General features: G+C 39.4%; 3 protein-coding genes and 1 long non-coding RNA gene across 4 annotated transcripts; all 4 read left to right on the forward strand.

Moving 5' to 3' along the window:
- The first annotated feature begins 1,544 nt into the window (after window positions 1-1,544).
- LOC135626811 (COP1-interacting protein 7-like) lies at window positions 1,545-11,487 on the forward strand. Its single transcript, XM_065132455.1, has 12 exons — window positions 1,545-2,216; window positions 2,961-3,140; window positions 3,323-3,443; window positions 3,515-3,554; window positions 4,139-4,191; window positions 4,994-5,055; window positions 5,418-5,570; window positions 5,852-6,072; window positions 6,360-7,960; window positions 8,574-9,479; window positions 9,977-10,367; window positions 11,082-11,487. Exons 1-12 carry the CDS (start codon window positions 2,158-2,160, stop codon window positions 11,147-11,149), a joined length of 3,855 nt encoding a protein of 1,284 aa, XP_064988527.1. The 5' UTR covers window positions 1,545-2,157; the 3' UTR covers window positions 11,150-11,487.
- Window positions 11,488-11,795: 308 nt separating this feature from the next.
- LOC135626812 (large ribosomal subunit protein uL22-like) lies at window positions 11,796-15,664 on the forward strand. The gene is made up of 7 exons (XM_065132456.1): window positions 11,796-11,917; window positions 12,001-12,037; window positions 12,393-12,433; window positions 14,301-14,531; window positions 14,615-14,717; window positions 14,795-14,862; window positions 15,446-15,664. Exons 1-7 carry the CDS (start codon window positions 11,915-11,917, stop codon window positions 15,485-15,487), a joined length of 525 nt encoding a protein of 174 aa, XP_064988528.1. The 5' UTR covers window positions 11,796-11,914; the 3' UTR covers window positions 15,488-15,664.
- A 3,910-nt stretch (window positions 15,665-19,574) lies between these two features.
- Window positions 19,575-21,733, forward strand: LOC103972159 (NAC domain-containing protein 21/22). Its single transcript, XM_009386377.3, has 3 exons — window positions 19,575-20,001; window positions 20,334-20,599; window positions 21,159-21,733. Exons 1-3 carry the CDS (start codon window positions 19,743-19,745, stop codon window positions 21,507-21,509), a joined length of 876 nt encoding a protein of 291 aa, XP_009384652.2. The 5' UTR covers window positions 19,575-19,742; the 3' UTR covers window positions 21,510-21,733.
- A 1,192-nt stretch (window positions 21,734-22,925) lies between these two features.
- Window positions 22,926-26,327, forward strand: LOC103972160 (uncharacterized). The gene is made up of 2 exons (XR_670757.3): window positions 22,926-23,086; window positions 26,025-26,327. It is a non-coding gene; the product is annotated as an uncharacterized LOC103972160 (long non-coding RNA).
- Window positions 26,328-27,490: the final 1,163 nt, after the last annotated feature.

Here is a 27,490-nt window from a genome sequence, read left to right on the forward strand (position 1 = left end):
TTCAACAACCAAAATGGCCACGTTGTCCGTGGGTACCCACACCATTGTCACCACCACTCTTTCTCTCTCTAAATATCCTACTCATCCACCAAATGGCCACGTTGTCCATGGTACCCACACCACTGTCACCCCCCCCCCCTCTCTCTCTCTCTCTCTAAAAATCCTACTCATCCACCAAATGGCCACGTTGTCCGTGGTTCGCACACCACTGTCACCCCCCTCTCTCTCTTTCTCTCTCTCTAAAGATCCTATTCAACCACCAAATGGCCACGTTGTCCGTGGGTCCCACACCACTGTCACCCCTTTCTCTCTCTCTCTCTCTCTCTAAAGATCCAATTCAAATTGGTACGTTGTCCGTGGTTCCCACACCACTTTCACCCCTCTCTCTCTCTCTCTCTCTAAAGATCCAATTCAAATTGGTACGTTGTCCGTGGTTCCCACACCACTTTCACCCCTCTCTCTCTCTCTCTCTCTAAAGATCCAATTCAGCTACCAATGGCCACGTTGTCCGTGGATCCCACACCATTGTCACCCCCCTCTCTCTCTCTCTCTCTAAAGATCCTACTCATCCACCAAATGGCCACGTTGTCCGTGGGTCCCACACCACTGTCACCTCTCTCTCTCTGTCTCTAAAGATCCTATTCAACAACCAAATGGCCACGTTGTCCGTGGTTCCCACACCACTGTCACCCCCCTCTCTCTCTCTCTAAAGATCCTACTCATCCACCAAATGGCCACGTTGTCCGTGGGTCCCACACCACTGTCACCCCCCCCTCTCTCTCTCTCTCTCTCTCTCTCTCACACAGAGTTTATTTCTTTGAAAAAAAAAATCGTTTTTTTGAATCTCCAGTTCAATATTGTTTCATCATCTTCAGCCGCCTTAACAACACATTTATATTTTTAATATATATTTTTAAAAAATCTTGAGTGAATATATAATTTATGGAATATTTTAAATGTTTAATAAATAAAAAATAAAAAATTTAAATTTAAATATGTATTGATGTGAGTAATATATAATAAAATTATATTTGAAAAGTTCATTAAATATTATATAATAAACTTATCTTTCTAATATTTCAAATATTTATTCAAGAATAAATAAATATATTTTTGTTTTAAATATAAATAAATAAATAAAATAAAATAAAATAAATGAATGTATCTAATCTTAAAAAATTCATATGACCTAGATATATGATAAATATAAAATATAATCATATAAATAAATAATTATAAAATAATTTTTAAAATAAAGAAATAAAACACCACATTATAGAAGGCATAAATCATATTAATTTCTTTAAAACACCACATTGATTTAAAAATATTAAATTATATTTAAAATAAAGAAATAAATTGTATTTACAATTAAATTATATTAAATAAAGAAATAAAACACCACATTGATTTAAAAATATTAAATTATATTTAAAATATGTGTTGGATTTTTACACATTTTAAATGTGTTAGCAAATGCACCGTTCACCTCCGTCTATCCGTCAGTCTCTGTATCCGTCAGTCGTTGGATTTGTCCGTCTGTTCAAAAGGAAAGTAAACATCTTTGTTTATTTCTTCCCAAAAGGAGAAAACAAAAGTTGGATTCATTTTAAGTCTGCAAAGCTTCTCTTTATCTGTATTCGATCTTTGCAATATCCCAAACCCTACTGTTGCAGTTCGGGAGTTCCTTTCTTGTGATCCCTCGAGGCCTCCTCCTTTTCTCCGGTTCTCCTCCTCCTCCTCCTCTTCCTCCTCCTCTCTCTCTCTCTGTTGTTGATTCTTTCTGAGCTCTACTTATAGTTTCAGTCGTCTTTGAAGATCTCCTCGGTACCTTAATTTTCAGAGAGTTCCAGCATTAAAGCAGCTGTTCCGAAGTAGTCCGCCGCGGTTTTCTCTCTCTAAAAATTGTTCTTTATACGCCACTTTCCTTAACCGTCTTTGATCGTCTAGGTTTGCTGCTTTTCCTCCGATGAATCGGCACTAGACGCATAAAAGCTGGAGTTTTTGAGATCGGAACCTCGCTGCGAGGGAGATCTAACAGAGGCAGAGTGGGAGATAGAGGGCAGAGGGTGAGAGGAGAGAGGGGTGGAGAGGGATCAAGACCTAGTGTTTCTTTAAGGTCTTAACTTTCTTCCAAGATCGTTTCTTTCTGGTGTAATGAGGTCGGAGGCTCGGCTGGATTCCGCGGTCTTCCAACTCACGCCTACTCGAACCAGGTAAATTTCCAGATCCTTCCGATGCAATTGTTTCTTGTTCAAGGGTCCGATGAAGATGATGAATGAAGAGTCTCAGATGTTTCTAGATAAAAAAAAGTTCAGAACTTGAGAGGCTTTATGGTGATTTAGAGTGATATGCCCGTAACATCGGATTTTAAGTTGATAAAATCTCTCTGGAATTCTGGTTTGCTGAGCTCAAAAAAGGAAATAAAAATAAGAAAATTCTGCATGCTATTAACGGTGACTTTGGGAGCATGAATCTAGTCAGTGATGTACTGGTGGGAATCCTTGTTTGGTATTCGGAATGGTCAAAGTCGTTATTTCATTTAATCCAAAGCAATCTGCGTTGGGATATTCTTGACTGAATTGGAATTCATGTTATCCTGCATAGTTACTTGATGTGATGATAAGATTTTTGGTTTAGGTGGTAATTGGAATTATTGTTGCTTTTTCCAAATACCAGGCTTTGTGATGAGTACGATGTCACTTGGATTGTTACGGATCCACCTCTGTTTCTATCCTCCATGTAGATCATTGCTTGCAGAATATAGTGCTTGATTGAATTCATTTCTGCGTTTTTATTTTGCTATGACCATGGATATTGGCAACAATATTCTTGTGGTTTTGGCGAATCATTTCCAAATACCTGTGCCTGAGCGAATCATTTAAGGTGGTTTTGGCGGAATTCCTATAGGTCGATGAGTATTCTTGTTCATTATGGGAACTGCTATTCTTTTTTAACAGGTGTGATTTGATAATCATAGCAAATGGCAAGACAGAGAAGATTGCGTCTGGCTTGTTGAATCCTTTTCTTGCCCATTTGAAGACTGCCCAGGATCAGATTGCCAAGGGTGGCTATTCCATAATCCTTGAACCAGACCCAGAAACCGATGCAGCGTGGTTCACCAAGGGAACCGTAGAGAGGTAAGAAAAGGATCTCTCAAGTGAGCAATGCCACATCGAAATGTCTTAGTGCAACTGCTGTTCTTCAAACATTACAATATTACCTTCTCATTGAGCTAGTTGTATCTTATCATCTTGGAGAAACTTTTGGCATGCGGTCAAACTTTAATGCCTGATTTAATAACTAATATTAATAATAACAGGTTTGTTCGTTTTGTGAGCACACCTGAGGTCCTAGAGCGTGTGACGACCATTGAGTCTGAGATCTTGCAGATTGAGAATGCCATTGCCATTCAGGGGAATGATAATCTTGGCTTGAGCACTGTAGGTAGCCGAATTACTCATTTATTGTTTGTAAAATTCAAATGACATCGTTTTTATATGGCATCTGGCAGGTGGAAGACTGCCAAACAAAGTCAGCAGAAACTACAGAAGGTAGTTTTTACATTGACCTAATTACTTTATCTAGTTTTGTATTAATCCTTAGGAAAAATCCTAATGGTTTCAAACATCTTTTTGCACACAAATGATTGTGACTTGTATCCAATTTTCCAATATATCTAAAATAATCTTCTCAACACAAGCTGACTGGTCACCCAGTCATCTTCTGAGGAGGAACAGAATCCTTTCTGTTCCAGCAGGAAACCTTTTGTCAATCACACAAAGTATGTGAATCACATTGAAAAAAAAATCAATTTAAATTGCTAACAGTTATTTTACCTGTAATGAAGTCTGTTATGGCTTTTCTAGGGCCATTGATCTCCTGACCTCCTGATCAAAGTTAATTGTTCCTTTTTAGCAAATATGGGAATAACTTGTTAAGGAACCTCGTGTCATGCACCATGCTAGTTGCCTTTTCCATTGAACTTTCAAAGATTAGCTACTTAGGTGTATCTAATTGGCTTCAATCATCCATATGCATGCCATGAATTCTTTATATTTCAATGTTGGTTTCAAATTCTGTCCACTAATTACACCCTTGGCTGGTCTGACTTTGTATCATTGTTTGCTTATGGCAGGTACCAAGCCCTCGGGTGGTCCTGATGTAGGAAAGGCAATAGTTCTTTTTAAGGTATTGATTTGATTTATTTATCATACAAAATAAACATACAAATATTTATATATACACATACGAAACCTGTGAAGCACCAATATGAAGACAAATATGGAATGCCAATATGACACAGCAGTTGCATGCCGATACATCAAACATTGATAAGATAGGCCAGGGTGCAACACGAATATGATAAGATTGACATATTATGTTGAAGTTTGACATTAAATTAATAACTAAAATATGTAAAAGATTTTGATAAGTAATTACTTTGCTGGCACCTTTTGTCTGTTCATCATAAAAGAAATTTTCATTGGTAACTTAATACTAGAATAATGTATAGAAGACAAAAAAAATTATGATCAATGAAAAAAATAATTGTATTAATATTGTTCTCATAATCTAATGCTAAAAGATACAAATGGCGTATATGATTGTCTAAAATGAATGTTTTGTCTAGAATGGATGTTCTTATTGAGTATTATCACATGATCAACACTCATAGGAAAAGTCCTGCCGAATGTCTCTTTTCTTAATGAATATCTGATAGGCATCTCTTAAGCATCCTAAAATTATCCAATTCTTGAATAAATAATCATTTGAAACAAAAATAAAGAACTTCAAAAATGTATCTGACATTTAAAGAAGAAGTATTCTGCAATTCAGTATTTCACCCATATCACATTTGGTACAGTGGGATTCCAAGTAACTGTTTTCCATGTGGGCACATATAACATATAGCTACACATGCACATATTTATATGCATACATATTTGTCTCTCAGATGCTCTAAATGTGTTTTCTCCCTATTTTTTGGCAGCCTGCTTCACAACCAAATCCACTAGATTCTAATGGTTCCCCCACACAGGAGGAGAATTCAAAGTATGAGCAACTTAATATGTTCTCAACTTTTTTTCCCTATAATTAGTTCTTCTAAAGCATGCAAGAAAAGTAAGTAGGAATGTCCCCCAAATATGGGAGGGCAAATTATGTTATTTTTTTCATTCAGTATGTCAGAGGACTAGACAATTAACTAATAACAGAAAAGTGATGTAATTTTCATGTTTATGTTAAATGCTCCCAATATAGAATTATATATGCATGATTGGAATGAGAATGGAAAAAATAACCCTCTTGCTTTTAAAGATGCATATGCTATCTCCCATTGACACTACATTATTTTCATCATATTGCATTGTAAGCATGAAATCATTCTCATTTCTTGTGAATAATATTTTCTGCAGAGTTCAACTTATAAAAGTGCTTGAGACCCGTAAAATGGTATTGCGGAAAGAACAGGGTATGGCCTTTGCACGTGCTGCGGCAGCTAGTTTTGATATGGATAATATGGTGGATCTGATACCATTTTCTGAAAACTTCGGTGCCTCACGTCTAAAGTAAGTTTGCCTCTGGTAAAATATATAAAATACTGCTTTTTTAGACTTTAGTTATTTTAATTTCCTAGTTGACAGGTCAAATTGTAAGAATCATTCAGCAGTAGTAAAGAATTAGATAACTGGGATTATGATTGATGTTAAAATCTGGAATCTTTGGATTAAATGAGAAAAGGAAGAGTAATATGAGAGCATGAGACAAGTTAAGTAATCATTGTTTGAGAGGTTTTTTTCATCTTAGATATGTCCCTCATAGTTTTAATTTCTTCCACATTAACAAATAGGGAAGCGTGCTTACGATTTATGGAGCTATGGAAAAAAAAGCATGATACCGGACAATGGCTTGAAGTTGAAGCTGCAGAAGCAATGTCAATTCGGTCGGAAGTTTCTGCTTTAAATGCCTCGGGCATTATATTTGCTGCAGATTCTATAATGCAGAAAGATCATGGTGATTCCCGATCTGTCTCAGGTGGCGATATCGTTACAGGGAGCAATGGAAAAGCTGGTATATGTTCTGAATATGAAAGCTCAGATAATTCTGGATCTAAGTTTCTCATGAGAAAACATTCATTTGTAATCTTTGTTCTATACTAAAATATTCTCGTAATTTTATTTATTGTAATTCCATCATTAATAATGTAACATGACTCCCAAAACCAATGCATGCATGAAGACAGCCAGAAACTGTATGCAAATTCTTGCATGATGCTATTTTTTTTCTAGGTTCACCCCCATTTCAGTTTTCTGTATATCCTTCACTGTAACTTAAGTACGTTTGCTTCTTCTGTTCAGACAAACAAATCCCTTCAGATTCAAAGGTGCCACTGGGACACCAGGAGCATTTTCATGGTCGTTTCCAGCATCCCACTTATCCACAATGGCCTATGCATTCTCCGGCAGCTCCTCCAATTTTTCAACCTTATCCCATGCAAGGAATGCCTTATTATCAGAACTATCCAGGGAGCATGCCATATTATCATCCTCCATATCCTCCAATGGAGGATCCTAGATTCAATAGCTCTCACAGGAAGGGGTCGAAAAGGCAGTCAGTGGATAATAAAGATACTGAATCTGAGACCTGGGAAAGGAGTACACGTTCACAGGATAATTCAGATCAAAATACATCAGATCTCGAGGAAGAAGGTTCTCATGGTCATAAATCTCATAAAAGAGTTGGTCGGTCAGGAAAGAAAAAGTCTGGTGTAGAAGTCATTCACAACATTAATTGCATCACATCTAAGAAGCATGTTGTAGGCGCATCGGAAAGTGACTCACAATCTGTCACTGAATCTGATGTTGGAGACGAAGATGTGCATTCTGATGCACGAGAAAGAAGGCATAAGCACTCTGTGAGGACTTCTAAGAAAGAAGATGGTCGAACAAAATCTGTAGAATATTCAGATGCCTCTGGCCATGATAAAGCTGCATATGAAGAGGAGGCAGATTCTGGAAATTGGCAAGCATTTCAGAATTTCTTACTAAGAGCTGAAGAAAAGTCGAGAACATTTGATGGAGACATGTTCACAGGAGAAAAAGAGCCTCGGTCGAAGAGAAAGCAGAGCAAAGGTGAAGCTGATCCTATTGTTCTTCCTGAGCGAGTTTATGGTGATTTTCATGACCAGAGGATGGTAGGCTTTAATTCAGTTAATGGGAAAGCAATTCGAATGAAGCAGGCAGCTTCTGATGATCAATTGCTGGTTTCAAGTAATGAAAGAGATTCAACATATGACCAGTTCAAGGAAATAGGAAGTGGTGGAGGAGCATATCGGCGGATGAGCAGTGATGAATTCATGATTCATGGGCAAGAAAAGCTACTCAGCTTTAAGAGTCCTTCTGACCCACTTGTTGATAATGTGGATGAGCATGATGGTGATGCAGTCAAGAGCTCCTCATACAACATAACAGATGAGTCCTTCTTGCTTCCTTATAGGTCAGGTTCACAGGATCCTGGATCAGACAGCATAATTGCTATTGACATGGATTCTGAGTTCCCCTCATCCCTTCAAAAAGCTAAGGATTCATATGATAAGGGCAAAAACCAACTTAGGTATGAACCAGATGATTTGTCCTTGGTTGCTGGACGTGGAATGGAAAGTGTATCTATAGGATATGATCCAGCAATGGACTATGAATTTCAGAGTCCTATTGAAAATGCTGTCAAGCAGGAAGCCAGTAACCAAGAGGTTCTCTCGGCGGTCACTAAAGAAGAATCAAAGAAATTAGAAAAGGGGAAAAACTTAAGAGCCTCAAATGATAGCATGGAGAAAAGGAGGAGAGATGCACTAGTGAAGAAAGGGACATCCTCAAGGCTTAACCAATTGACTGAAGCACAAAAGCGAGCAGACAAGCTGCGGTCTCACAAAATTGATCTACAAAAAATGAAGAAAGAAAGGGTACTTCTCATGATCGGTCCTACATTGATTGTCTGGATTATTTCATGAGTGTTAGTCTAATTGTTAATTAAAGAGGAAGTTAAACAAGAGTGGTTAGATGAATCCTGAAAAAATGAGCTTAGACTCCATATTATTTTAATTTCTTCCAAACAACATAAGACTGATTGTGTGTTCTCTTATTTTCTTTGTTAAATAATTCCTTCAATCTCTTTACCAGTCACAATTTGCTAGTTTTTGATCCTCGTAGGCTCAGATGTTAGTACCTTATTGGAAAAAGTCCGTAGCTTAAGTAAACAAAGATGGAGCACTCACAATCTTAGTCCTATTTTATGTTGTTCATATTAGTCTACTGTGAAATCTTTTCCTCTAATAGTTCACATTGGGCTTGAAATTGTGTTTCACATTTCTGAACAAGTATACTAAACATTGTAAGAAGGTATTATATACTGTAGTTCAGTCAACAATTAATGAGCTTTTAATTCTTTGTTGTAATGTTGTTGGTTTAGAAGTCTTGTAAATTGTCAAGTACAACTGTCGGAAAATTTCTCCCCTTCTAATCCCTTGCAATTTTACTTGAATGCTTGGCTGACTTTGTCGGTATTTCCACTTTTAGGAAGATGAAGAGAGAAAACGTCTCGAAGCTTTGAAAATAGAGAGGCAAAAGAGAATAGCTGCAAGAAGTAATTCCGCAGCCGCTAAGTCACCATCGACTCCACAGCATACAAAGACCCGTTCAGCCACAAAGCCTTCACCAAGTCCTTACAGAGGATCAAAGTTTAGTGATGCAGTGCCTGTTTCTTCACCTTTGCAAAAATTGCCTATTAGAAACTCTTCAAACGGATCCAGTGATGCTCAGAAATCTACACAATCTAGCAGAGTAAATGGCAGTAACCATGGGTTAACTCGATCAGCATCTTCATTACCTGAGGTTAGGAAAGAAAGTAATGGACTCGTGCCAGAAGCAAAGACAGATTCTATTCGGATGAAAAGACTCTCTGATCCAAAAAGCAGTAATACTCACTGTGCTTCCTCAGTGAGGTCTGTAACTACAGACCAAGTACCTAAGAGAGGCGTACCTGATGACTCTCAGAAAAAGATTACTGCAATTATGCAACTGGACAAAAGCAAGTCAGCAACTCTGCCGGAGCTTAGAATTAAAACACCAAAAATGTCATCTGAAAGAGTTGAAAAGGAAACAACTAGCAAAGACACATTGCAGAAAGGGACTGGAAGCAAAGCTTCTCAGGTTTCTGATAGCATGAACAGAAAATCAACCAAGGAGAAGCCATCTAGCAGCAGCGACAAAAATCCAGTGATTGAGAAGACAGTTGTCTGCCTCAAAAATAATGTAGTCACGGCTCCTGTTGTCCGTGAATCCGATGATATGATAGACACAAAAGAGAGATCACATGGAGATGGTCTGGGTACAGGATATGCAGCTATTCATGCTCCACCTTCACCTATTGTTATAGTTCATTCTGGTGAAGGCAAGTCGAATAAACAGCTTAGTTCCTACGAGGTATATTTTATCAAAGAAAAGCTGCACATGTTTTAATTCGATAATGCAAAGATCACTAATTTAGTTGCTTGTATGTGTACTTTTCTGTTGCCAGCAAAATTATCTTCTTACACAACCTGTTTCTTAATGTCACTAGTGTTTGATAATTTTGATTGAGTTATTTCGAAAGCAAATAGCTATCTGTATTTAGTTCATTTCAGATTTCAATGTTTGCTCCTGTAATGTTGATGGTGCTATTTAGTGCTTCTCTTTAGCCCATCGATCTTAGGTGAGCTACTTGTGGAATCAATAGCACTCAAACCAACTTACGTGAATCTTTTTGGTTATGCATCCAAGTACATATATTTTCTTGACCAAGAAGAAAAAAGATACAAGCTTTCTGCTCTCAGTTTTTGCTTAGAGCACTTTGATCTTTCATAGATTAAGTTTCCATCTTCATTTCTAAACAATTGCTACTTGTAGGCTGATTATGGATAGATGTTTGTCATGCTAATCAGGTGGTTGTTCCGTACTCGAGCAACGAGCCTCCGGCCTCAAACTTGAGTGCAACAGAAAAACCTTATCAAGCCCCTTTTGCCAGATTATCATCATTGGATGATCCTGTTACCGGTAATTTAGGATGTGAAGGAGGTGTACCTGCATCTGCATCAGTGTCTGAAGTGGCTGCAGTACATGCTGCTAGTGCTACAATACATGTATCCAGTTTGGAGATTTCAAATTCAGGGGATCATACACATGAGAAGCCATGGAGCAAGGAATTGAAAGGTTTCAGAAAGTTGTTGAAATTTGGTCGAAAGAGCCATGGCTTAGCTTCAGGCGATGGTGACCTTGATGCAGATGCTTCATCTGTTGATGATCAAACAGTTGCTGCTGCTATGCCCAATGATGGTATGATCTCAGCTATCACCAACTGAAGTTTGTTTATCATTTTTGGACTAGCATGTTGGTTTATTTGCTCTGAATTCACCTAATCAAGAAAAAGATTTATCGACCTTGATTACATTTTTAACCTTTGCTAATTCTATAAAGATTCTTGCCACAGCAAGTAGTTCACTTTCCTACTATTTGTCTGCAATTACATGAATATTTGGAGACTATATTTATGAGTTTGGTAGTAAGAACAAAACTAGTCTGATATTGCTGTGTTACAGTCTTCACTGGAACTATAGAGAAGTGATTGAAACAGTACATTTTTCTTTCTGCTTCTTGAATTCTTCACTTTCTTGTTTCTGTGGTTGCCTCCTTCACAAACTACCTCCAAGATAATAACTACCAAACTTTGAAGTTCAGGCATTACCACAGGCATATCTGAAGCACTCTTCTTTAATGATATGTGCATCTGATAGGTCTTCATGTATTTTTCTGTTCATACACTGAAGAATCTCATGTCTCTCGATGATTCTTTCATGTTGGAGGCACATCAACTTAGTGAGTCTGATGTAGCTAAACAGTCCAGAATTAGCATGAAATGAACTGATAGTTCTCAATACTTTCTGGCCAAAATCTTCTTTTCTGCCTTTTTCTCCTAAAAGGAACAGCTATCTGCTTGGATTTTATTTTATCTCGACAGGGGTTTCTAAAAGATTAAATTTGCTGCTACAGTTTTTCGTCCGTTCTCCCTCCTTACGCCCTTCCGTAGTAAGAACAGCGAGAAGAAACTGGCAGCATGACAAGCATGACGAGCGATGTTCTCCAAATTTTGTCAAGCACGACGAGAAAGATAAATCAAGCTGTGGAAGATGAATCTGCTTCTGTCAAGTAAATAGTATGTGTGGGATGAGATATTTTGGGTTTCCAAATTAGCCATACACCATTGTTTTGCAACCATAGTGTAAGATTTGTGTTGTTCCTCACCTGTTCATATCATTGTTGGTCCATTTTGGTGCCTTTGTTTGTAAAATAATAGTTCATGTGGTTGGATAATTGATGCAAACTTATATCTTGAAGCACTCGATTTGTAATGTGATCTATCTCGAGAAGCAATTTGCTTAGTGTATCAGATTTAGGATGTCTTCGTGTGGTTATTTGTGATGAGATATGATGTCAGGTTCACGTAATATGGAGATGCTTCGAATCACCCGCTTGCCTACCAGTCTTGTTGTTGGAAATAAAGCTGGGGCCGCGTGGGACCCACTTTTTTCTGAGAAATCACTGCCCTCAAACAAAAAGTCAGGTATTCCAGTGGGTATGGAAAGTGTATTGTCTAAGAAGCGAGGCCCAATAATCTGATTAGGCCCATTAGCTTACAAGGCTGACTTTATTAGGCCCAACTTTACCAAGGCTCATATTTCCGGCCCAATTGAACAGATTAGAGTTTTAAGCCGACCGGGTTAGGGTTTCCAATGTTGTTGTAGAGCCGCCTCGTCTTTAAGCCAGCCTCTCGCTCCGGCTGCCAGAGAGTGGGAATCGGAGATCGCGAAGAATCTTTCGAAGCCATGGTACTGTCCATTCTCCTCTTCTGTTCGATTCGTTCCGTTTTGTGGTAATGGGCTACTAATCTGATGTTGTTCCCTTGGATCAGGTGAAGTATTCGAGAGAGCCTTCTAACCCTACCAAGTGTAAGTGGCTTCCGAGTTGTTCGTTCAGATTGGAGTCTATGTTCTGGTTTTGTTCGATCCCCTCCGATGTTTAGAGTTCTGCTGTTGTTAGTATCTGATGTTTCTTGGAAAAGCCGAAAAAAAAGATCTTTTGGGTTATATTTGATCCAAACTTCAAGCTATATTCTGAGCCCTAGATGTAGTTTTTCCCCTATCTCCCGCGGTTTGGTAACGATTTGGATCTACGGTCTTCATCGTCGCTTGTTTCTGTTGGTGATGGTGCAAATGTCTTCTCGAACTTTCGATGTGGTCGTCGCCACCTTGTGTATGATTGTCATTCCTTTTGATCGAGCTCATATTTGTTTGGTGTTTGCAGCTGCCAAGGCCATGGGTCATGACTTGAGGGTTCACTTTAAGGTGCGATATTAGTCATTATTGTACGTGTACTTATTCATTGGTAGTTTAGATTGTTTTTTTTTGTGTTTTGTTGTTTGTTTGTGCATCTGTGCAAAGTCAGGGACTATTATTAAGGCTGCTAAATTAGCACTACAAGCAATAGATGTTCGTGATATGTAAATTAATGTGCCTCATGGAGAGTATTGAGAGTTCTTTGAGAAAAGAAAACCTTTCAGAATCCTTGGTAAATAATTGAACTTTGACAGTTAGGCTGAACACTTAAATTACTGACTTGGTCGCGTCAATAGGTAAAATATGTATTTCTAAACTTACTTAAGTGACAGTGGGATTAATTACATAGAACACTTAGGAGGCAGTAAAAACATGTTTTTACCTGATTGAGGATGTAGGGTTATTATAATTTTTGGTGTCTTAGATCTTCAGAAAAATTTCCATTGTAGTTTTTGTTTGATTTGGTTTTTGTCATTGTATTTAAGCCTTTATGATGCATGATTTGTATTATTCGAATTTCTATATTCTAGTATTTATATTTTTTAAAATAATAACAGTCGTGTTGCATGTCTATCTGTCACTTGATTTTCATTCTTAGTGACTAGGTCGTTACTTAGCTTAGAAAGTCTAAGCACTTGCAATATCACTGGTAACTCAATGTTAAGTGAATTAAATTTATGTAAATATATATCAAAGCAGATAACAGGGAGTTTTTCTTGTTAGGAAGATGCTATATAAACATTCCAATAAAAGTCTGATTTCAGAACTGTTCATTTTATTACTAAGTTAAATCTATCATTTTTAGCGTACTGGTGAAGGTTATATTTTGTTAAGTATGGAGAGATATTAAACATGATATAGTTTAGTTTAACTCCTAGTTCTACCATAGACTCTTGTTTCAGCTTCTGTTCTATGAATCTGTTGCATTTCGGTCAAAATTATATGCTTCAGTTCCAATGGTTAATATGTTTATTTCTGACACTGGATGATAAATTATGATAGTTAACTGATGTTTATTAAGTCCAACATCAAATTAGTTTTTACTATCTATCGTATGATATTTGATTGTGTTTGATCATTTTCTGATAAATAAGGTTACAGTAGTTAATACCTGTGCTTTATGTTTGAGTATTTGCATATATCTATGAATAATCTTATGGTTGGAACTAGATGTTCCAATGAGTATTTGCACATATCTATGGCTAATCTTATGGTTGATATGTGCAAATGAGTATTTGCACATATCATCGTAAAAATCATTTTCAATGACCTAAAAATAATTTTCAGAATGCTCTGGTCTTTTTTCACCAAGATGAAAGGGGACACATAGATGGGACCTTCTAGAATTCATATCTATGGACGAAAATGTGGTCGAATAGAGAAGTACTAAACTTTCTTGAAATTTTCTCTTGTAGTTTGTTCACATATTCATCAACCTAGTGAATTCCTTGGTTGTTTATTTTAATTTTTTTAGGATGAAAATTCAGTGGGGTTTGCATCTGGTCCCTCTGGTTTTTTTAGTTAAATCCTACGTGTAAGCATGTTTCTGATATGCGATCTTGTAAGTACTAATTACATATTTTGGTATGTATTTTAGCTGTTTGATAGGGATGGATAATCGGGAAACTTTTTTTTTTTTTTTTACTTTAAGTAGATTTGTAATGCCATCAAAAAGCATTGAGCACACATTGAAATTTTACAAATTTCAACTGCATTATGGTGTTTTTATATCGGCAGACAAGCCAGTTGTTTACCCATGAATTTAGCTATATGATAAGATATTATATTCTAATATTCTGCATAGGTATTATAGCATATACAAGTTTCATTATGACTGCCTGATGTACGTGCTCAAATGATGTAATGATGTCAACAGAATACTCGTGAGACAGCTCATGCGATTAGAAAGCTACCCTTGTCAAAGGCCAAAAGGTACCTTGAAGATGTAATAGCTCACAAGCAGGCTATTCCCTTTCGGAGGTTTTGTGGTGGTGTAGGACGTACAGCTCAAGCTAAGGGCCGGCACCCAAATGGGCAGGGCCGGTGGCCTGCGAAATCAGCCAGGTTCATTTTGGATCTTCTCAAGGGCGCCGAAAGCAATGCTGAGGTATGAAGAGATGCAACCAATTTTTCCATCTTCGGTGCTTCGCTTCCATTGCTTAATTGTTCTTGTCCATTTGTCTTATTTAGGTGAAAGGTTTGGATGTTGATGCTCTCTTCATATCACACATCCAAGTGAACCAAGCACCAAAGCAGAGGCGCAGGACTTACCGTGCCCATGGTCGAATCAACCGTAAGTCTCACTTAATGAGCTAATGTTTCAGGTTATTTTTTGTTTGGAAATGATATTTTTTATTTATGTCTTGGCAGCTTATATGTCCTCCCCGTGTCACATTGAACTGATCTTGTCAGAAAAGGAAGAGCCTGTCAAGAAAGAGGTAATTGCTTGGGCTACTTTGCTAACTTCTAAATGGAAAATTAATGGGAAATTTTGCTGCTTGGATGCCCGATTCAGATTGGCTTATGCATTGTTTAGAATTGGCACACTTTTTTGGTATTAATGGATTTGTATGCATTGCATCATTCATAATTCTTGACTGGTCTCAGCCCCTCTGCCTGCACTTTTTCTTTCTTTGCTCTGCTTTCTCTGCTGCCGATTCAAATCTCCTGTCATAATTGCCTTCTTTTGTTGATTTGCTGCTGTATGGATTCTTACTGTGCTGCTATTGTCATCGCTGAAAGTGACGTATCGCACTGTTATGGCTATACGTGTATTGGTTCTGCTTTCTTCTCGCCCTTTTGTTTCACTGTTATGCCTTTGCCAATGGATGCTTCTCGGCTTCTCTCTCTTGATGAGCAAAAATCTGTTTGCTTCATTGTGGCTTGATCTTGTTGCTCCCACCTCTTTCTCAGTCATCTTTCAGCCTAAGCTCTAAAAGACTTGTACTATCTGTTTTTATGCTTGTTTATTATTTGATCTTAGTCTTGTTCTTACCTTCTGTTGTGGTGTTAATGCTGCAGCCGGAGACCCAGATTGCTCCCAGTAAGCCCAAGAAAGCTTGAGCAATTGATTAGAAGTGGAACCTCTTCTCATTCAGAAGTTTTGTGAAAGATACTCTCATTTGATGTTTGAATTAGCAGTTTACTTTCTTTCATTGTGGTGTTGAACGTGTCTTCATGAGCCTTTGGTGAACATTCCGGTTGTTTTGTTCAATGCAGAAAATATTTTGAAGGATTTAATGATTCTCTCTCTCTCTCTCTCTCTCTCTCTCTCTCTCTCCTTAATTGTATCAGCTTATCGATACAGTAACATTGATGATGAAACACTACTAGTCTCTCCTGCATCAACAGTTTACAGTTAAAACATGAACAATGAGGGCCGCAATATGTCACCTCCAGCCCCTGGACACGAATCACTCTTCCTGGACCCATGCCAACCCCATGCACGCCATTATTCCCGTCCATGATGTTGCTGGGAATCACAGCCAAGGCGTTCGAGATCTGCAATGGCGGATGCAGACGTTGGCGCTCCTTTTGCAGCCACCCGATGCATGACCTCCGACCGACGACCACCACTTGTCCACGTGCGGCCGCTGTCACGCTCTTCTCTGCACCTGCCATCGACGCTTGTGCTCGTGAGCTGGTGACGCAGCTCCCACGAGAGAGACTTCGCCAACTTGGAAGTCATTGATTAGCTTGTAGCTCCATAATTTAGCTCAGTAGATCTCCTCCTCCTTGCTAAATCCCAACCATTTCAGACGGCCTTTGTACAACATTCGAAGCACTAAATCCTGTAAATGTCAGAAGATCCACTTCCTTGTCCTGTTGCCAGCATCTCGTTTGATGTATTCTACGCTCCATCCTTGTAGTTTCTTACCTGTTCATTCTTTAATCTGCCTGCTGGGGTGCGGTCCTGTGATCCCAACAGAAGCAGGCGTCTTTGTCCGTCTTCTCTTTGGAATAAGCTCTCTCTCCACAGATGCGTTCGAGCTTCGCTTTCAGCCGGATCAGCTTAAACAATGCTTGCAGACAACCCTTTACCACTCTCCCAAGTCACCAACACGATCTTTTGCTGAACCCAACAAGCTCTTCTCGGCTACATCGGGCAAATATTTTAGTCCTGCAACAGCAGCAGATCTCCTTGTAGTGAATTATTGATGGCAGTCTCTCGAGCACTGTTGGCGTGGATGATCCGTCCATCCTCGGTGCCTGAGACACTGATATGATGGCGACCTTGCGGTGTTGTATGTGCAGGTCGAAGATCTCTTTCTCGAGGGCCGGTGTGCAGGATTAGCAGTAGCTCCTCATGTGTTAGTCATGCAAGTAGCCATCTTCATTGAAGTGAATTGTAGGATTACAGAGCTAAACGTTCTAAATTGTCACCATCTTCATCTGTGAACCAAATATTTGGCTTTTGGATCTGCCACTGTTAAGAAAATATTTAGATCCATGCTTCTTGTCAGCAGCGATGGCTGATGCAAAACCTATCCGATTCATAGTTTGCTAGCCGGTAATTTTCTTAGATCGATACAAAAACTTGTGTTCTTTCCACGTGAACAAAGGGGCCCTAATCAAAGTTCTACGGTTGTTGTACAGTACACATGCTTGCATTAATCAATGCAAATGATTCGTTCTACTGATGGAGACGAGGACGCGGACACTTTTTGTCTTCTTTGCTTCTGGTGACGAGGAGCTAATCAGAACACAAGCGGGGGGTGATTTCTGCTGTCCATGGTGATGACGATGACGATGATGATGATGATGCTGTCACAGAATGATTGAGATGATTATGATTGGGGAGCCGGCGACATCGCGGCCGCCGAGTAACACATGTCAGCAGAAGAGGGTTGGCCGACCTGCCGGCAGTGTCCGCCATCTGCGGTTGCTGCAAGAAAGGGAGGACGGAGCCGTCACTCTTTGTACAAAGCCTTAAGCTTCGTGAGCTATCAACGGCATGGCGAAACGCGGGAAGAGTTCCCAATCATAGAGCTTAATAATTGCATCTCGTTTCCTTTTCCAGGTGTTCTTCCTCCAAGACCACCACTGCCTTCTCCTCCCTCCACACCCAAACTGATGGAGGGCTGAGACACAGCTCACCGATGGGGCCTTCCCGATGAAGACAAAGTGCCCCTCTTGCGCAGTACTCTTAATGGTTTCCACCAGCCAATGAGAACACCTGTAAGAAACAATCCTTTTTTGACCCTGCATATACTGGATCTCGACTCCACCAACAGCTTTCTAGCTTCTTCTCGATCTTCCTTCAAAAGATCTTTTGCTGCGATGCCAGAAAACTCCATGTCCCCTTCACCAGGCTGTGGTAACACCACAATTCATTGTGTCTTGCAAGGGACAAACTCGGAGTAGCACAACCTCATCTGGAGGCTGCCGATGAGACCACACCTTGGACAAGTCTACTTCATGGCTCTTTGTCTTCTTGCTTCCAAGTCTGGTCCCAAAAGCAACGTGATTTCGCAATTGGAAGTGGGAGCCTTTGATGAATCCACATCTGATTTCACTCTGGATGACAGCAAAATGCAATGTGTTGTCAATAGTATTTGCAGGTTGGTCATACAAATGTCAGGACCTAAGTGATCCCATTAACTCACCCTTTGGACACATGTTGGCCCCCATATGGGTGCGAGCGTAGTGTTCCTTTCGCATTTCCTTTCCCGTTGGTTCAGATTTCATAGGAAGGGAAAGCTCTGTCATACGTTGTCCGCTCATGGAAATGTCGAGACCCATATCCACGTAACCTTTTGATGGTAAGATAGTATTGTTTATAAGGCGATCATAGTTTACTCGAGAGGAATATATTCCCATAGCACATCATTTATGGAATGATTTTATGTTGTCTCTTTGTACTTGTATTTATAAAGTTATTTCTTTTTTTCCTTGTGATTTTTTTTTAATTTTCTCTTTTTTTTTCTTGTAACACCTTAATTAGTTCCACATCAAAAATAAATAAAATTAAAATTTATCTGATGAATGTATTATTATCAATTTCAACTTAAATATTTTGACCAGTGATTTAGACTTAATGATATTTGGTATTAAAGCTAACATATTATTAAGACATGATGAGACTCGAGTAAAAAAAACTATTTGTGGATACGGTTTTGTCCTTTCGGAGTATGTGAGTTCTAAAAAAACATCTTTATGGGTAAGAGAGACTCAACGGACTTATGACCCTTTAGTTTCTATACTCCTCAACCAATGTGAGACTAAATGACCTTATCAGTGTTCCCTCCTATAGGGAGAGCTAAGGGCTCATAGCTAAGGTACACGACTCGAGTGCAAGTTTGTTTGGCCGAGGTACTCATCAATCAATGTAGGACTAAATGACCTTATCAGTATGTAAACTTTTGATGAGTCCTACGCAAATTAATTTATGAGAATTTAATTGACGTATTACTATCAATTTCAACTTATGTATTTTAATAAATTATCCCTTGGATGAGTCTAACACTTTCAATATGATCGATGGCCTATTTTTTCTAAATAAAGATACAGTTTTTTTATATGATTTGAATTGATAAACTAAGTAACATGAATATTTATGTACTTTCTACAACAATAACAACAATATTAATGTACTTTCTACAACAGTAAAAGAAAAAATAATTCATCTATTTTCGGAGTCCTAAATTGATGTATGTGTTCTTGAACTCTAACAAAAGAAAGAAAGACTAATCGACTGCCTACGATTGGAGTGCTGCAAAACCTAAATGGGCAGACATCTGACTTGTTTAGGTAGAACTGAAGAGTTCGTACAGATGACTGGCCACTGCTCCCGTATCACTCTGGCTAAATGAATCGAATCGAACAACAACGCATGAAGATCCATCAAATCTTTCACACTGCAAAACATGTTATTATTGTGCCTGCAAGTTCAGATCAGTACCTGTAGCTTGTGCAGATCGAATAGAACAAGCGAAAGAGACCCCACTCCACGCGTCGCCATGAATAATTATACGCGACGATGCCGCCTTGTCCAATCACTGCCCCATGCCAACTTGTCATCATCAGAATTATTTCTCGTACGTAAGCTCATTCTGCAGTTAAGCATGGAGTCGGAGAGCCTTATGGGGATTTCTTGTTACCGCGGTCTTCTCTGGTTCTTCGGCACAAGCATCGGTCCCTCGACATAGTTATCGGAGATTGCGACGGCTGTACACGCTGCTTCTGTGGATGATAGACGCGAGAATCCAATTCGTAGGGGCAGCTTTCATGGCTGAACTAGCCATTTAATGCACCCATCTTCTATATAAATCCCCCCCCTCCCCGGCCTCCTGCTCCCGGGAATTCAAGCTCTCGTAGGATGTCCGCATCCTCAAGCCTGGATCAGATCTCTTTGAGCAGCTCAAACACCCTATTCTTCGAGAGAGTGTTCAGGTGTACGGATAGAATGGGATTGAGAGACATAGAATCTACGCTGCCACCGGGGTTCAGGTTCTACCCGAGCGATGAAGAGTTGGTCTGCCATTACCTCTACCAGAAGGTGACCGATGGATTTAGAACCTCGGAGGGGACGATGGTAGAGGTGGATTTGCACACTTGTGAACCATGGGAGCTTCCAGGTGATTCGATTAATCTCATTCCTTTTTAGCTCTCATATCATATTAGGTTCCTTGAAACTGATGCATTGCATCATATGTTTGGATGATCTATTAGAACATGAACTTCTTTTTCGCCCTCTTTACAAGAGTTTCGGTTGTTTGCTTTCACCTAATATGCCTCATGACTCGTTAGGTCATTGTGCCACTGCTGTAGATGTTGTTTCATGGAAGCTCTATGTGATGTGAAGCTTTGGTCGAAACATGCATACTTGCTTAGCCAAAGATGTTTGTTTCATACAAGTCAAAATTTTAGGGTTGCTTTGAAATCTAAAATCTTGCTCGATGGATGATAGATGTGGCCAAACTGAGTGCCAACGAGTGGTACTTCTTCAGCTTTCGTGACCGCAAATACGCTACGGGATCGCGAACAAACCGAGCAACCAAATCTGGCTACTGGAAAGCCACCGGGAAGGATAGGACGATCTGTGATCCAAGGACACAGGCAATGGTTGGGATGAGGAAGACGCTGGTGTTCTATCGAGGTAGAGCTCCGAATGGAGTGAAGAGCGGCTGGGTCATGCACGAGTTCCGATTGGAGACCCCCCATTCACCTTCCAAGGTATCAGATCCACCATTTGCAGTTCTTCTCTTCCACATACATACTCGCTGCAACAACACACGACAAGGACTCCTAACACAATCGATGACATATAGCTTATGCTTTTGTGATTCCTTTACGCTGTTAATCGATGATTATGTGTTGGATTAGTGTTTTTCCTTTTTCTGAGATGAGTTTTTTCTTCAGAGATACGGTAAGCATGTATGTAGCTATTCAACTACTCTTTTGGTGAGAGACAGATGATAGGAATCTATTGTGGTGTTATATCTATAGCTAGTTATTGAATAATCAGTTCACATCTCAAAGACAGGAGATGTTGCGTAAGATGCTTGCAAGAAGACATGTCTATCTTCATGACCTGTTTGGACTATTTAGGTGGAGAGTAGATGCCAAAATGTACAGCTTTTAATGGACTACAAGCTCTCAAGAACTTTGATAACCAAATCATCTGTAAAGATATGTATGAAAGCTTGCAAAGAAAGAGATGCGCTATGATTGTTCTCATATAGCATGTCTCAATGACTTGCATTTCTCATTTGGATGTGCTCTTCTGTGACAGGACTGGGTTCTGTGTAGAGTCTTTCACAAAAGGAAGGGGGACTCGGAGCATGACGAAGCTGGTTCTTCTTCTCTCGTGTACCAGCCGACGATGCCTGATGCGTGCCATGACCAGCAGCTGGGCTCGTCACTCTCCGCTGCTCTCCTACAGCAGGATGACACCAGCCCAAACCCCTTCCTGATGAACATGGCACTGCTGCAGTGCAACCTTCTTGACCTCCCAGAGGAGATGATGGGGAGCGCACCGATGGCGGGGATGAGCTCAGGGTGTGAAGATGAGTTCGGATGCTTGTCGGAATTGGGATTGGAGCACAGCATTGGGGAGGAAGGCATGGTAAGGTGGGAGGGGTAGATTAATCCTACCCTTGGGATGGACCAGTGGGATTGATGTGGGAGTTCTACATGCGTCCAACAGTAGACTTAAATGTTGATTTGGATTTGTAGAGAGTGATCGCAATAGATTTGTGCAGGATGTTAGCTAGTTGGAATATTATAGTACTACATAATATCATTTGTAAATGCTTCTATTTCTTGCTTTACAAAAGCGAGAAGAAAATTTAGATTTGTTCTTTCTAAGACTCATTTGCCGATCTACATTTTGGAACTCTTAGGATCTCTCCCCTTAGGATCAAAAAACAAAGCTAGAACAGCTTCCAAGGATTTGAGATAGATTTGGTGTGTGTGAGAGAGATGTGTATGGAGCTGAAATCACGATGCAAGTATAGCATTCGTGCATGTAAGCGTGCAAAGCGGCAGAGCGTACGTTATACTCATGCATGCATGCATGCGACATGCACAGTGCTTCCGTCCCTACTCTTTGTGTTGTGGAGTCTCCTACGTATTCTTTTATTTCTTGTGAACTCCCTGTTATTTCTTGACCAGTGTGGTAGAATGGCTTTGGTTTGGGAAAGCATGATTGCTAACATATAATAATAATAATATATAACATGGTTGTCTTTGTAATCCAATAATATATAACATGTAGCAGTAAATTATTATTATTTTCATAATAGAGAAATAGAAAGATAATAGTAAAATAAAATAATAACTATATAAATCTCTAAGAAAAACACTCCCAAAGGTCACAAACACGATGAGAGAGAATTCAATTCATCCATTTAATCTTCTAATTGATGGATTATCATGCTCTAGTTTCTTTTTATATGATCAAGTATAAGAATAAAAAAATAAAAATAAATAAAATATTTTTGATTTAATTTTTAAAAAATAATATATTCAAATCAAGATTGTAATCTTCAACAATGATTTATTTTTCTATATCATTAGATGTTGCAATATATCAAAACTAATCAAATTAATTTTATTAATAAATTAAGTAAATTACCATCAATATTCAATCACCCTTAAAATAAAAAAAGGCATCAAAAAATTTCATATGGTTTCTAATATCACATTGCATCAAATAATGCACATTCTCCATTGAGAAAAATAATATAAACAGTATATTATGTATTCATGAGTTTGAATGAGTGCCACGCGGTGCTGTCTTGCCACGTCGAACGTGGCATCCGACTATTGGTCCATGGGTTCTGCCCGGGCGACACGAAACACAGAAGCGACGGTGCAGAAGGCCGCGGGCCCACACTCCGAAGGCCGGCCTTCCGTGTTTGGACTCTTCGACGAAACACAGGATCCCAAATCCTCCGACGAAACAAAGGTGGTAATCTACGTGTCACGATCACAAGAAGTCACTGAGTTCGTGCGCAGCAATAAGGGGCTCAGATCATCCCACATCTCCGAGAAAACCATGCCTCGCCTCTCCACTCCGCTGTCTCGATCGGTGGGCGGACGGAACACGGAGGCGACTTCGCTCGCCGCGCTCTCTGCCCCACCTCGGCAATGCCCGCCGCACCCGCCCCGATTTAATAGCTTCGGGGCTTCCGGCCTACCATCCACGCCTGGCAGCAGGTTTCGGCTTCTCCCCTCGTTCTTGTTTCCTTCGAGAGTTGCAACCCTTTTGCCGCCGATCCTTTCAGGGTCCGGGTGGTCTGTGTGTCTTCTTTTTATATTATAGACGTCCCTACGAGTTATCTTGATGGCGCGTAGGGTTTCATTTGTCGGGGTTCTCTGTGAAATCGGAAGTAATTTAATGAGGATTTAGCTGCGTGCTTGTGTGTATCGCGTTTGTTTGGTTATTTGATTCCTGAAAACCGGCTGACATAGGGGTCTATTCTTGATTGATTGGATGTTCATAGGAAGAGATTGTAGACAAAAATTTCAGTTTTGATGATCACAGTCAAGTGGCTGCTGGTCTCTTGTGAATTCTCAGGCTCCAAAAGATTTTGCTTTTGGTGATCCTTGAGTCAGGCGTATACTGGAATCTCATGACGACTCGTTTGATAGCGGTGTTTGTACCTGTCCATTTTTCGGAATTTAGCTCTTCAAATCGAGGAAAAAGTTAAGAAGCCACGGAGCATTAGACACGATGATATAAACATGTCGACCCTCTACCACCATTAACCATAATTGTTTCTACTATTGGTTTCAGAAGTCAGAACGACATGCGAGCCCTATATAAATTAGCATAGTTTTCTTGGGTGTATGAAAGGTTTGATGTATATTGATGGCATTTATGTCCTCTTAGAATCTCCAAGTGATAATAGAGACGAGATCAATTTTAGTGTGATAGACCAAGGATAGACGGGATACATTTGCTTGTATATTTGTGATAGAATCAGTTTGAAAAAGCATTTCGAAAATGCAATCAAAAGCTTTGAAAACAGCAAGTAAAGGTGTTCCTGAAGCGCACTACTATCGTGTCATGATGGCAGAGATTGGTTGCTTGGTTGGCTTGTATTTCTTGTGAAGATTAGAGATGCAGAAATTTGCAGTTATTTAGGAGTATTTAGATACTAAAAACAATTATGGAAGTGAGATCAGAATATTTAAGTGTGTAGGTTTATGGAGTACATTCTGATTGTAGGATAAACTATGGTGGAGAAAAGAGATGATTATTAAATTGCTAATACTAACTATATTTTCCAGTGGAGGCTGATGATGATTTCCTTGTGTACATGTAGCTTTTTGATCAGCTTGATGGAAAATGTGGTAAAGCATTATGAATGATACCTCACTGTAACTAAAGAAGAAAGCATATTATTTTATTTGTGATATCAACATCTGAGGATTGAGTCTCTGGATGTAATGTTGAAATGGTAAAGCATTATGAATGAGACCCACTATACCTAAAGAAGGAAACACATTGCTTTTTTTATGATATCATCATCGGAGGATCTGGGGTTTTGGATGCAATGTTGAAAAGAATAACAAGTTTATTTCCTGAACATAATACATGGCCTTCTGAAGCATTTAATTACTCGAATTTGTTATTCGTTGATTACAGTTTGTTATAAATAGTCAGCTTAGAGAAGTGGACCAGCATTTCTGTCAAAATGTGATATATTCTGTGTAATGGTGAATTTTGTCCACTCTATATGTGGGTGGCTCATTGGCTTCACTGAAGCTAGTCCATGAATTCTGAACCGAACTTCTTCTAGGAATTTTGGTTCATGCTCTTGATCCCTAATTTTGCAGTATCTGCAAGTCTGGACTATCTATCGCTCTGACTCAACTCTTGTTGAGCGGATAAGCATATTGCATGGTGGTCATGATGCACAGCCTGCATTGGCATCCGCATCAAGTTTGAGTCCAGTTAGCATTTAGGTTAAGTCTAGTAGCTTCCATGTTAGGATTTTCTGAAGTTTGGAATGTTTTTTTTTCCATTTTTGTTTTGTAATCTTTAGAATCATACTTAGAATCAGATTACATGTTCAAGTCTAACTTCCATTATATGGAAGCGACGAGGTGTCAAGTCTTAAAAGGTTTAGGGTCAAGTCTCAAAAGGCTTAGGTGTCTATTCCCACTACAAGAGAGAGAAATCTTGTAAGACTATTAAAGGTTAACCATCTTGATGGAATACAATGATAATAGACATAATGAGTAAAAAAATAAAACTATTTGATTTCTTGGCTGCTTGGCTAATCTTGTTCCTTTGTTGAGTGTTATAATCTTTTCCTGGCCTGTCTTTTTACCTCCACATTGTTCTTACCACCATCCTTCTTCTTTCTAATTGCTGCCTTTTGCAATTAGAAAAAAAAAAAAAGGGTATCATGATGCTATTTCTAAGAGAGACCATGTTCTTTGGTTCAATCAGGTCAGACAAGAGGGAAACAGTCATGTAATCTGTATCTTCCTTTTTATGCTTTAACTAAATTTTTTGTAGTTTATAACGAGCTAGATAGTTACAGTGGTGAAAGCTGATCTGTTAAGCATATGGCCAGAGCAAATAGAACAAGCTCAATCTGTATCTTACATTATGATGTTGTGTTAGAGATGACAGTATCGCATTCTAAACAAGCTTTGGCATATTAATCTCATCCTGTGGAAATTTGAATCTTTGGTGTCTCTGTATATGGATTATATATTTTCTTCTTTATTCTTTTTGACCTAAGGTCAGATAGCTTTGGTCGTATGATTTCCCAATACAACGTTACTGACAAGAGTCTAATCATATGTTTCAAGTCATTTTGGCTTTGCATTTGGATTTTTGGTTGTCTTAAAAATCCCAAATGCAACCATTGCTTAAGAACCTCCACAAGGAACCCCCCTAAAGTCAGAACTTGGGTAATTTTAGGGATGTTTATTTCCTTCTGATAATTATCATCTTTTTGCCCAAGGCATATTGTAGTTCAAATTTGAACTCAGTTAATTTTCTTCCTCCTAGTGAATATGTGTCATAGTTCACCTTAATTACCTATCTGATACTGTTTTTTATTTTACAAATGTGCTATACTGATTCCCATGACCATAATAATGCTTTTATGTTGGCTTTCTTTCTGTTCAACAGAGATTGATGTACTGGTCCTGAAATTTGATTTGGGAATCCCGGGAACAAGCTAACGAGTCACATACCTTGTTCATCATCATTTGTTACTCATGGAAGATACTACTCATGGAAAATGTATAAGCTTAAAAGGCAGTGCCAGCAGAATCGAATTCTATGGAGTCAACCGGATTTCTTAGTTATCATTGTAGGATGATGTGAACATTGTGAACATCGAGTGTCTACATCAGTAATGAGGGTATTTTGAGGCCAAACATTTTGAGCTCCCAGTCTATTTGCTGCAACTAAGAACAGGCATTCCTTCCACCATGGTTTTCTTTCAATATCTGGTTGATATATGCCCATTCAACAGGTAAAGATGAAGCTATTTTGTCTCATGAGGATGCCCCAAGGCAGTGAATGGAAATATCTTTTTTGAGTTGTGCCACAAGTTCCTGAGAGATGATGACCTCCCCACCTGAAACATCATTGTCCCTATCAATGCAATATATGTTAGGAGAATTTATTTCTTTTTCTCTCTTATTTTAATCCTTAACAAAAAAATTTCTGTAAATTTTTGGGATTACATCTAAGATTTGCAGTTCGCTCGGTTACTTTTTTGTTGCTTACTTGACCTTCTTATTCTGGGTTACCATCTGTTGTCCTTGTGATACCTACCACCTCTGACCCTACCTGTGCACCTCTCACCAGCAACAAGTACCCCAGTCATAGCTGTCTGCATTGTCTATGGAATCAATGACGGCAAACCACGGTTGTCCTGCGTGACCCCAACATCTCTCTTTCTCTTTCTCTCTGTCTCTCTCTGATTCCCTGTCCTCTCCTGCAGCCTTGCGCTCGTTCAAGCGGACGGAGGATGAAGAAGGAAGGCGTAGTTAATGTACCACGCCATCAGCACTGCACTATTATTCTACATATCGGACACGAGAGAGCAGACATGTACAGGGAAAAGGGGTCGAAGGCTGACCGTACGGAGAGGGTCAAAGCGGGATGGAGGTCACGACTCCCGCGGTTACCAATGGATTCCTCCACCCCGAGAAAAGCTTGTGAGAGCCATCGCTACTGACCATCCCTCCCCACTTGCTTGCTCTTCAAGAAAAGGCTAGGAATCGAGCCCTCTCCTTTAGGTCGTCACATGGATCCGATCGCTGTAGCACTCACTCATCACTATAGGGTTAGATTCTTTTTGGCCACTGCATGCTTCGTCAACTGCCGCAGTTAACTCGTCGGGTTTTGGTTTCTTCCTGCAGATGAGGAAGCCTGTGAAGAGAGATCACACCTGCAGTAAGTATCACATGTCATGAGTTTGCAACGAGGATGCTGGCCAAAGTCCACTCGCAGCGTTGAGGAAAACCGGGAAGAAGGTCGTCCGGTGAACGCTTCGTTCGCTGCAGGATCTGACCCTGTCGTCTCTCCTTGGTAGATACGAGGATCCCACGGCCACCGTGCTGCATTGTTGCTTCTTACAGTGG

The sequence above is a fragment of the Musa acuminata genome, chromosome BXJ2-11, assembly GCF_036884655.1.
Source record: "Musa acuminata AAA Group cultivar baxijiao chromosome BXJ2-11, Cavendish_Baxijiao_AAA, whole genome shotgun sequence".
In the NCBI taxonomy this organism is placed as follows: Eukaryota; Viridiplantae; Streptophyta; class Magnoliopsida; order Zingiberales; family Musaceae; genus Musa; species Musa acuminata.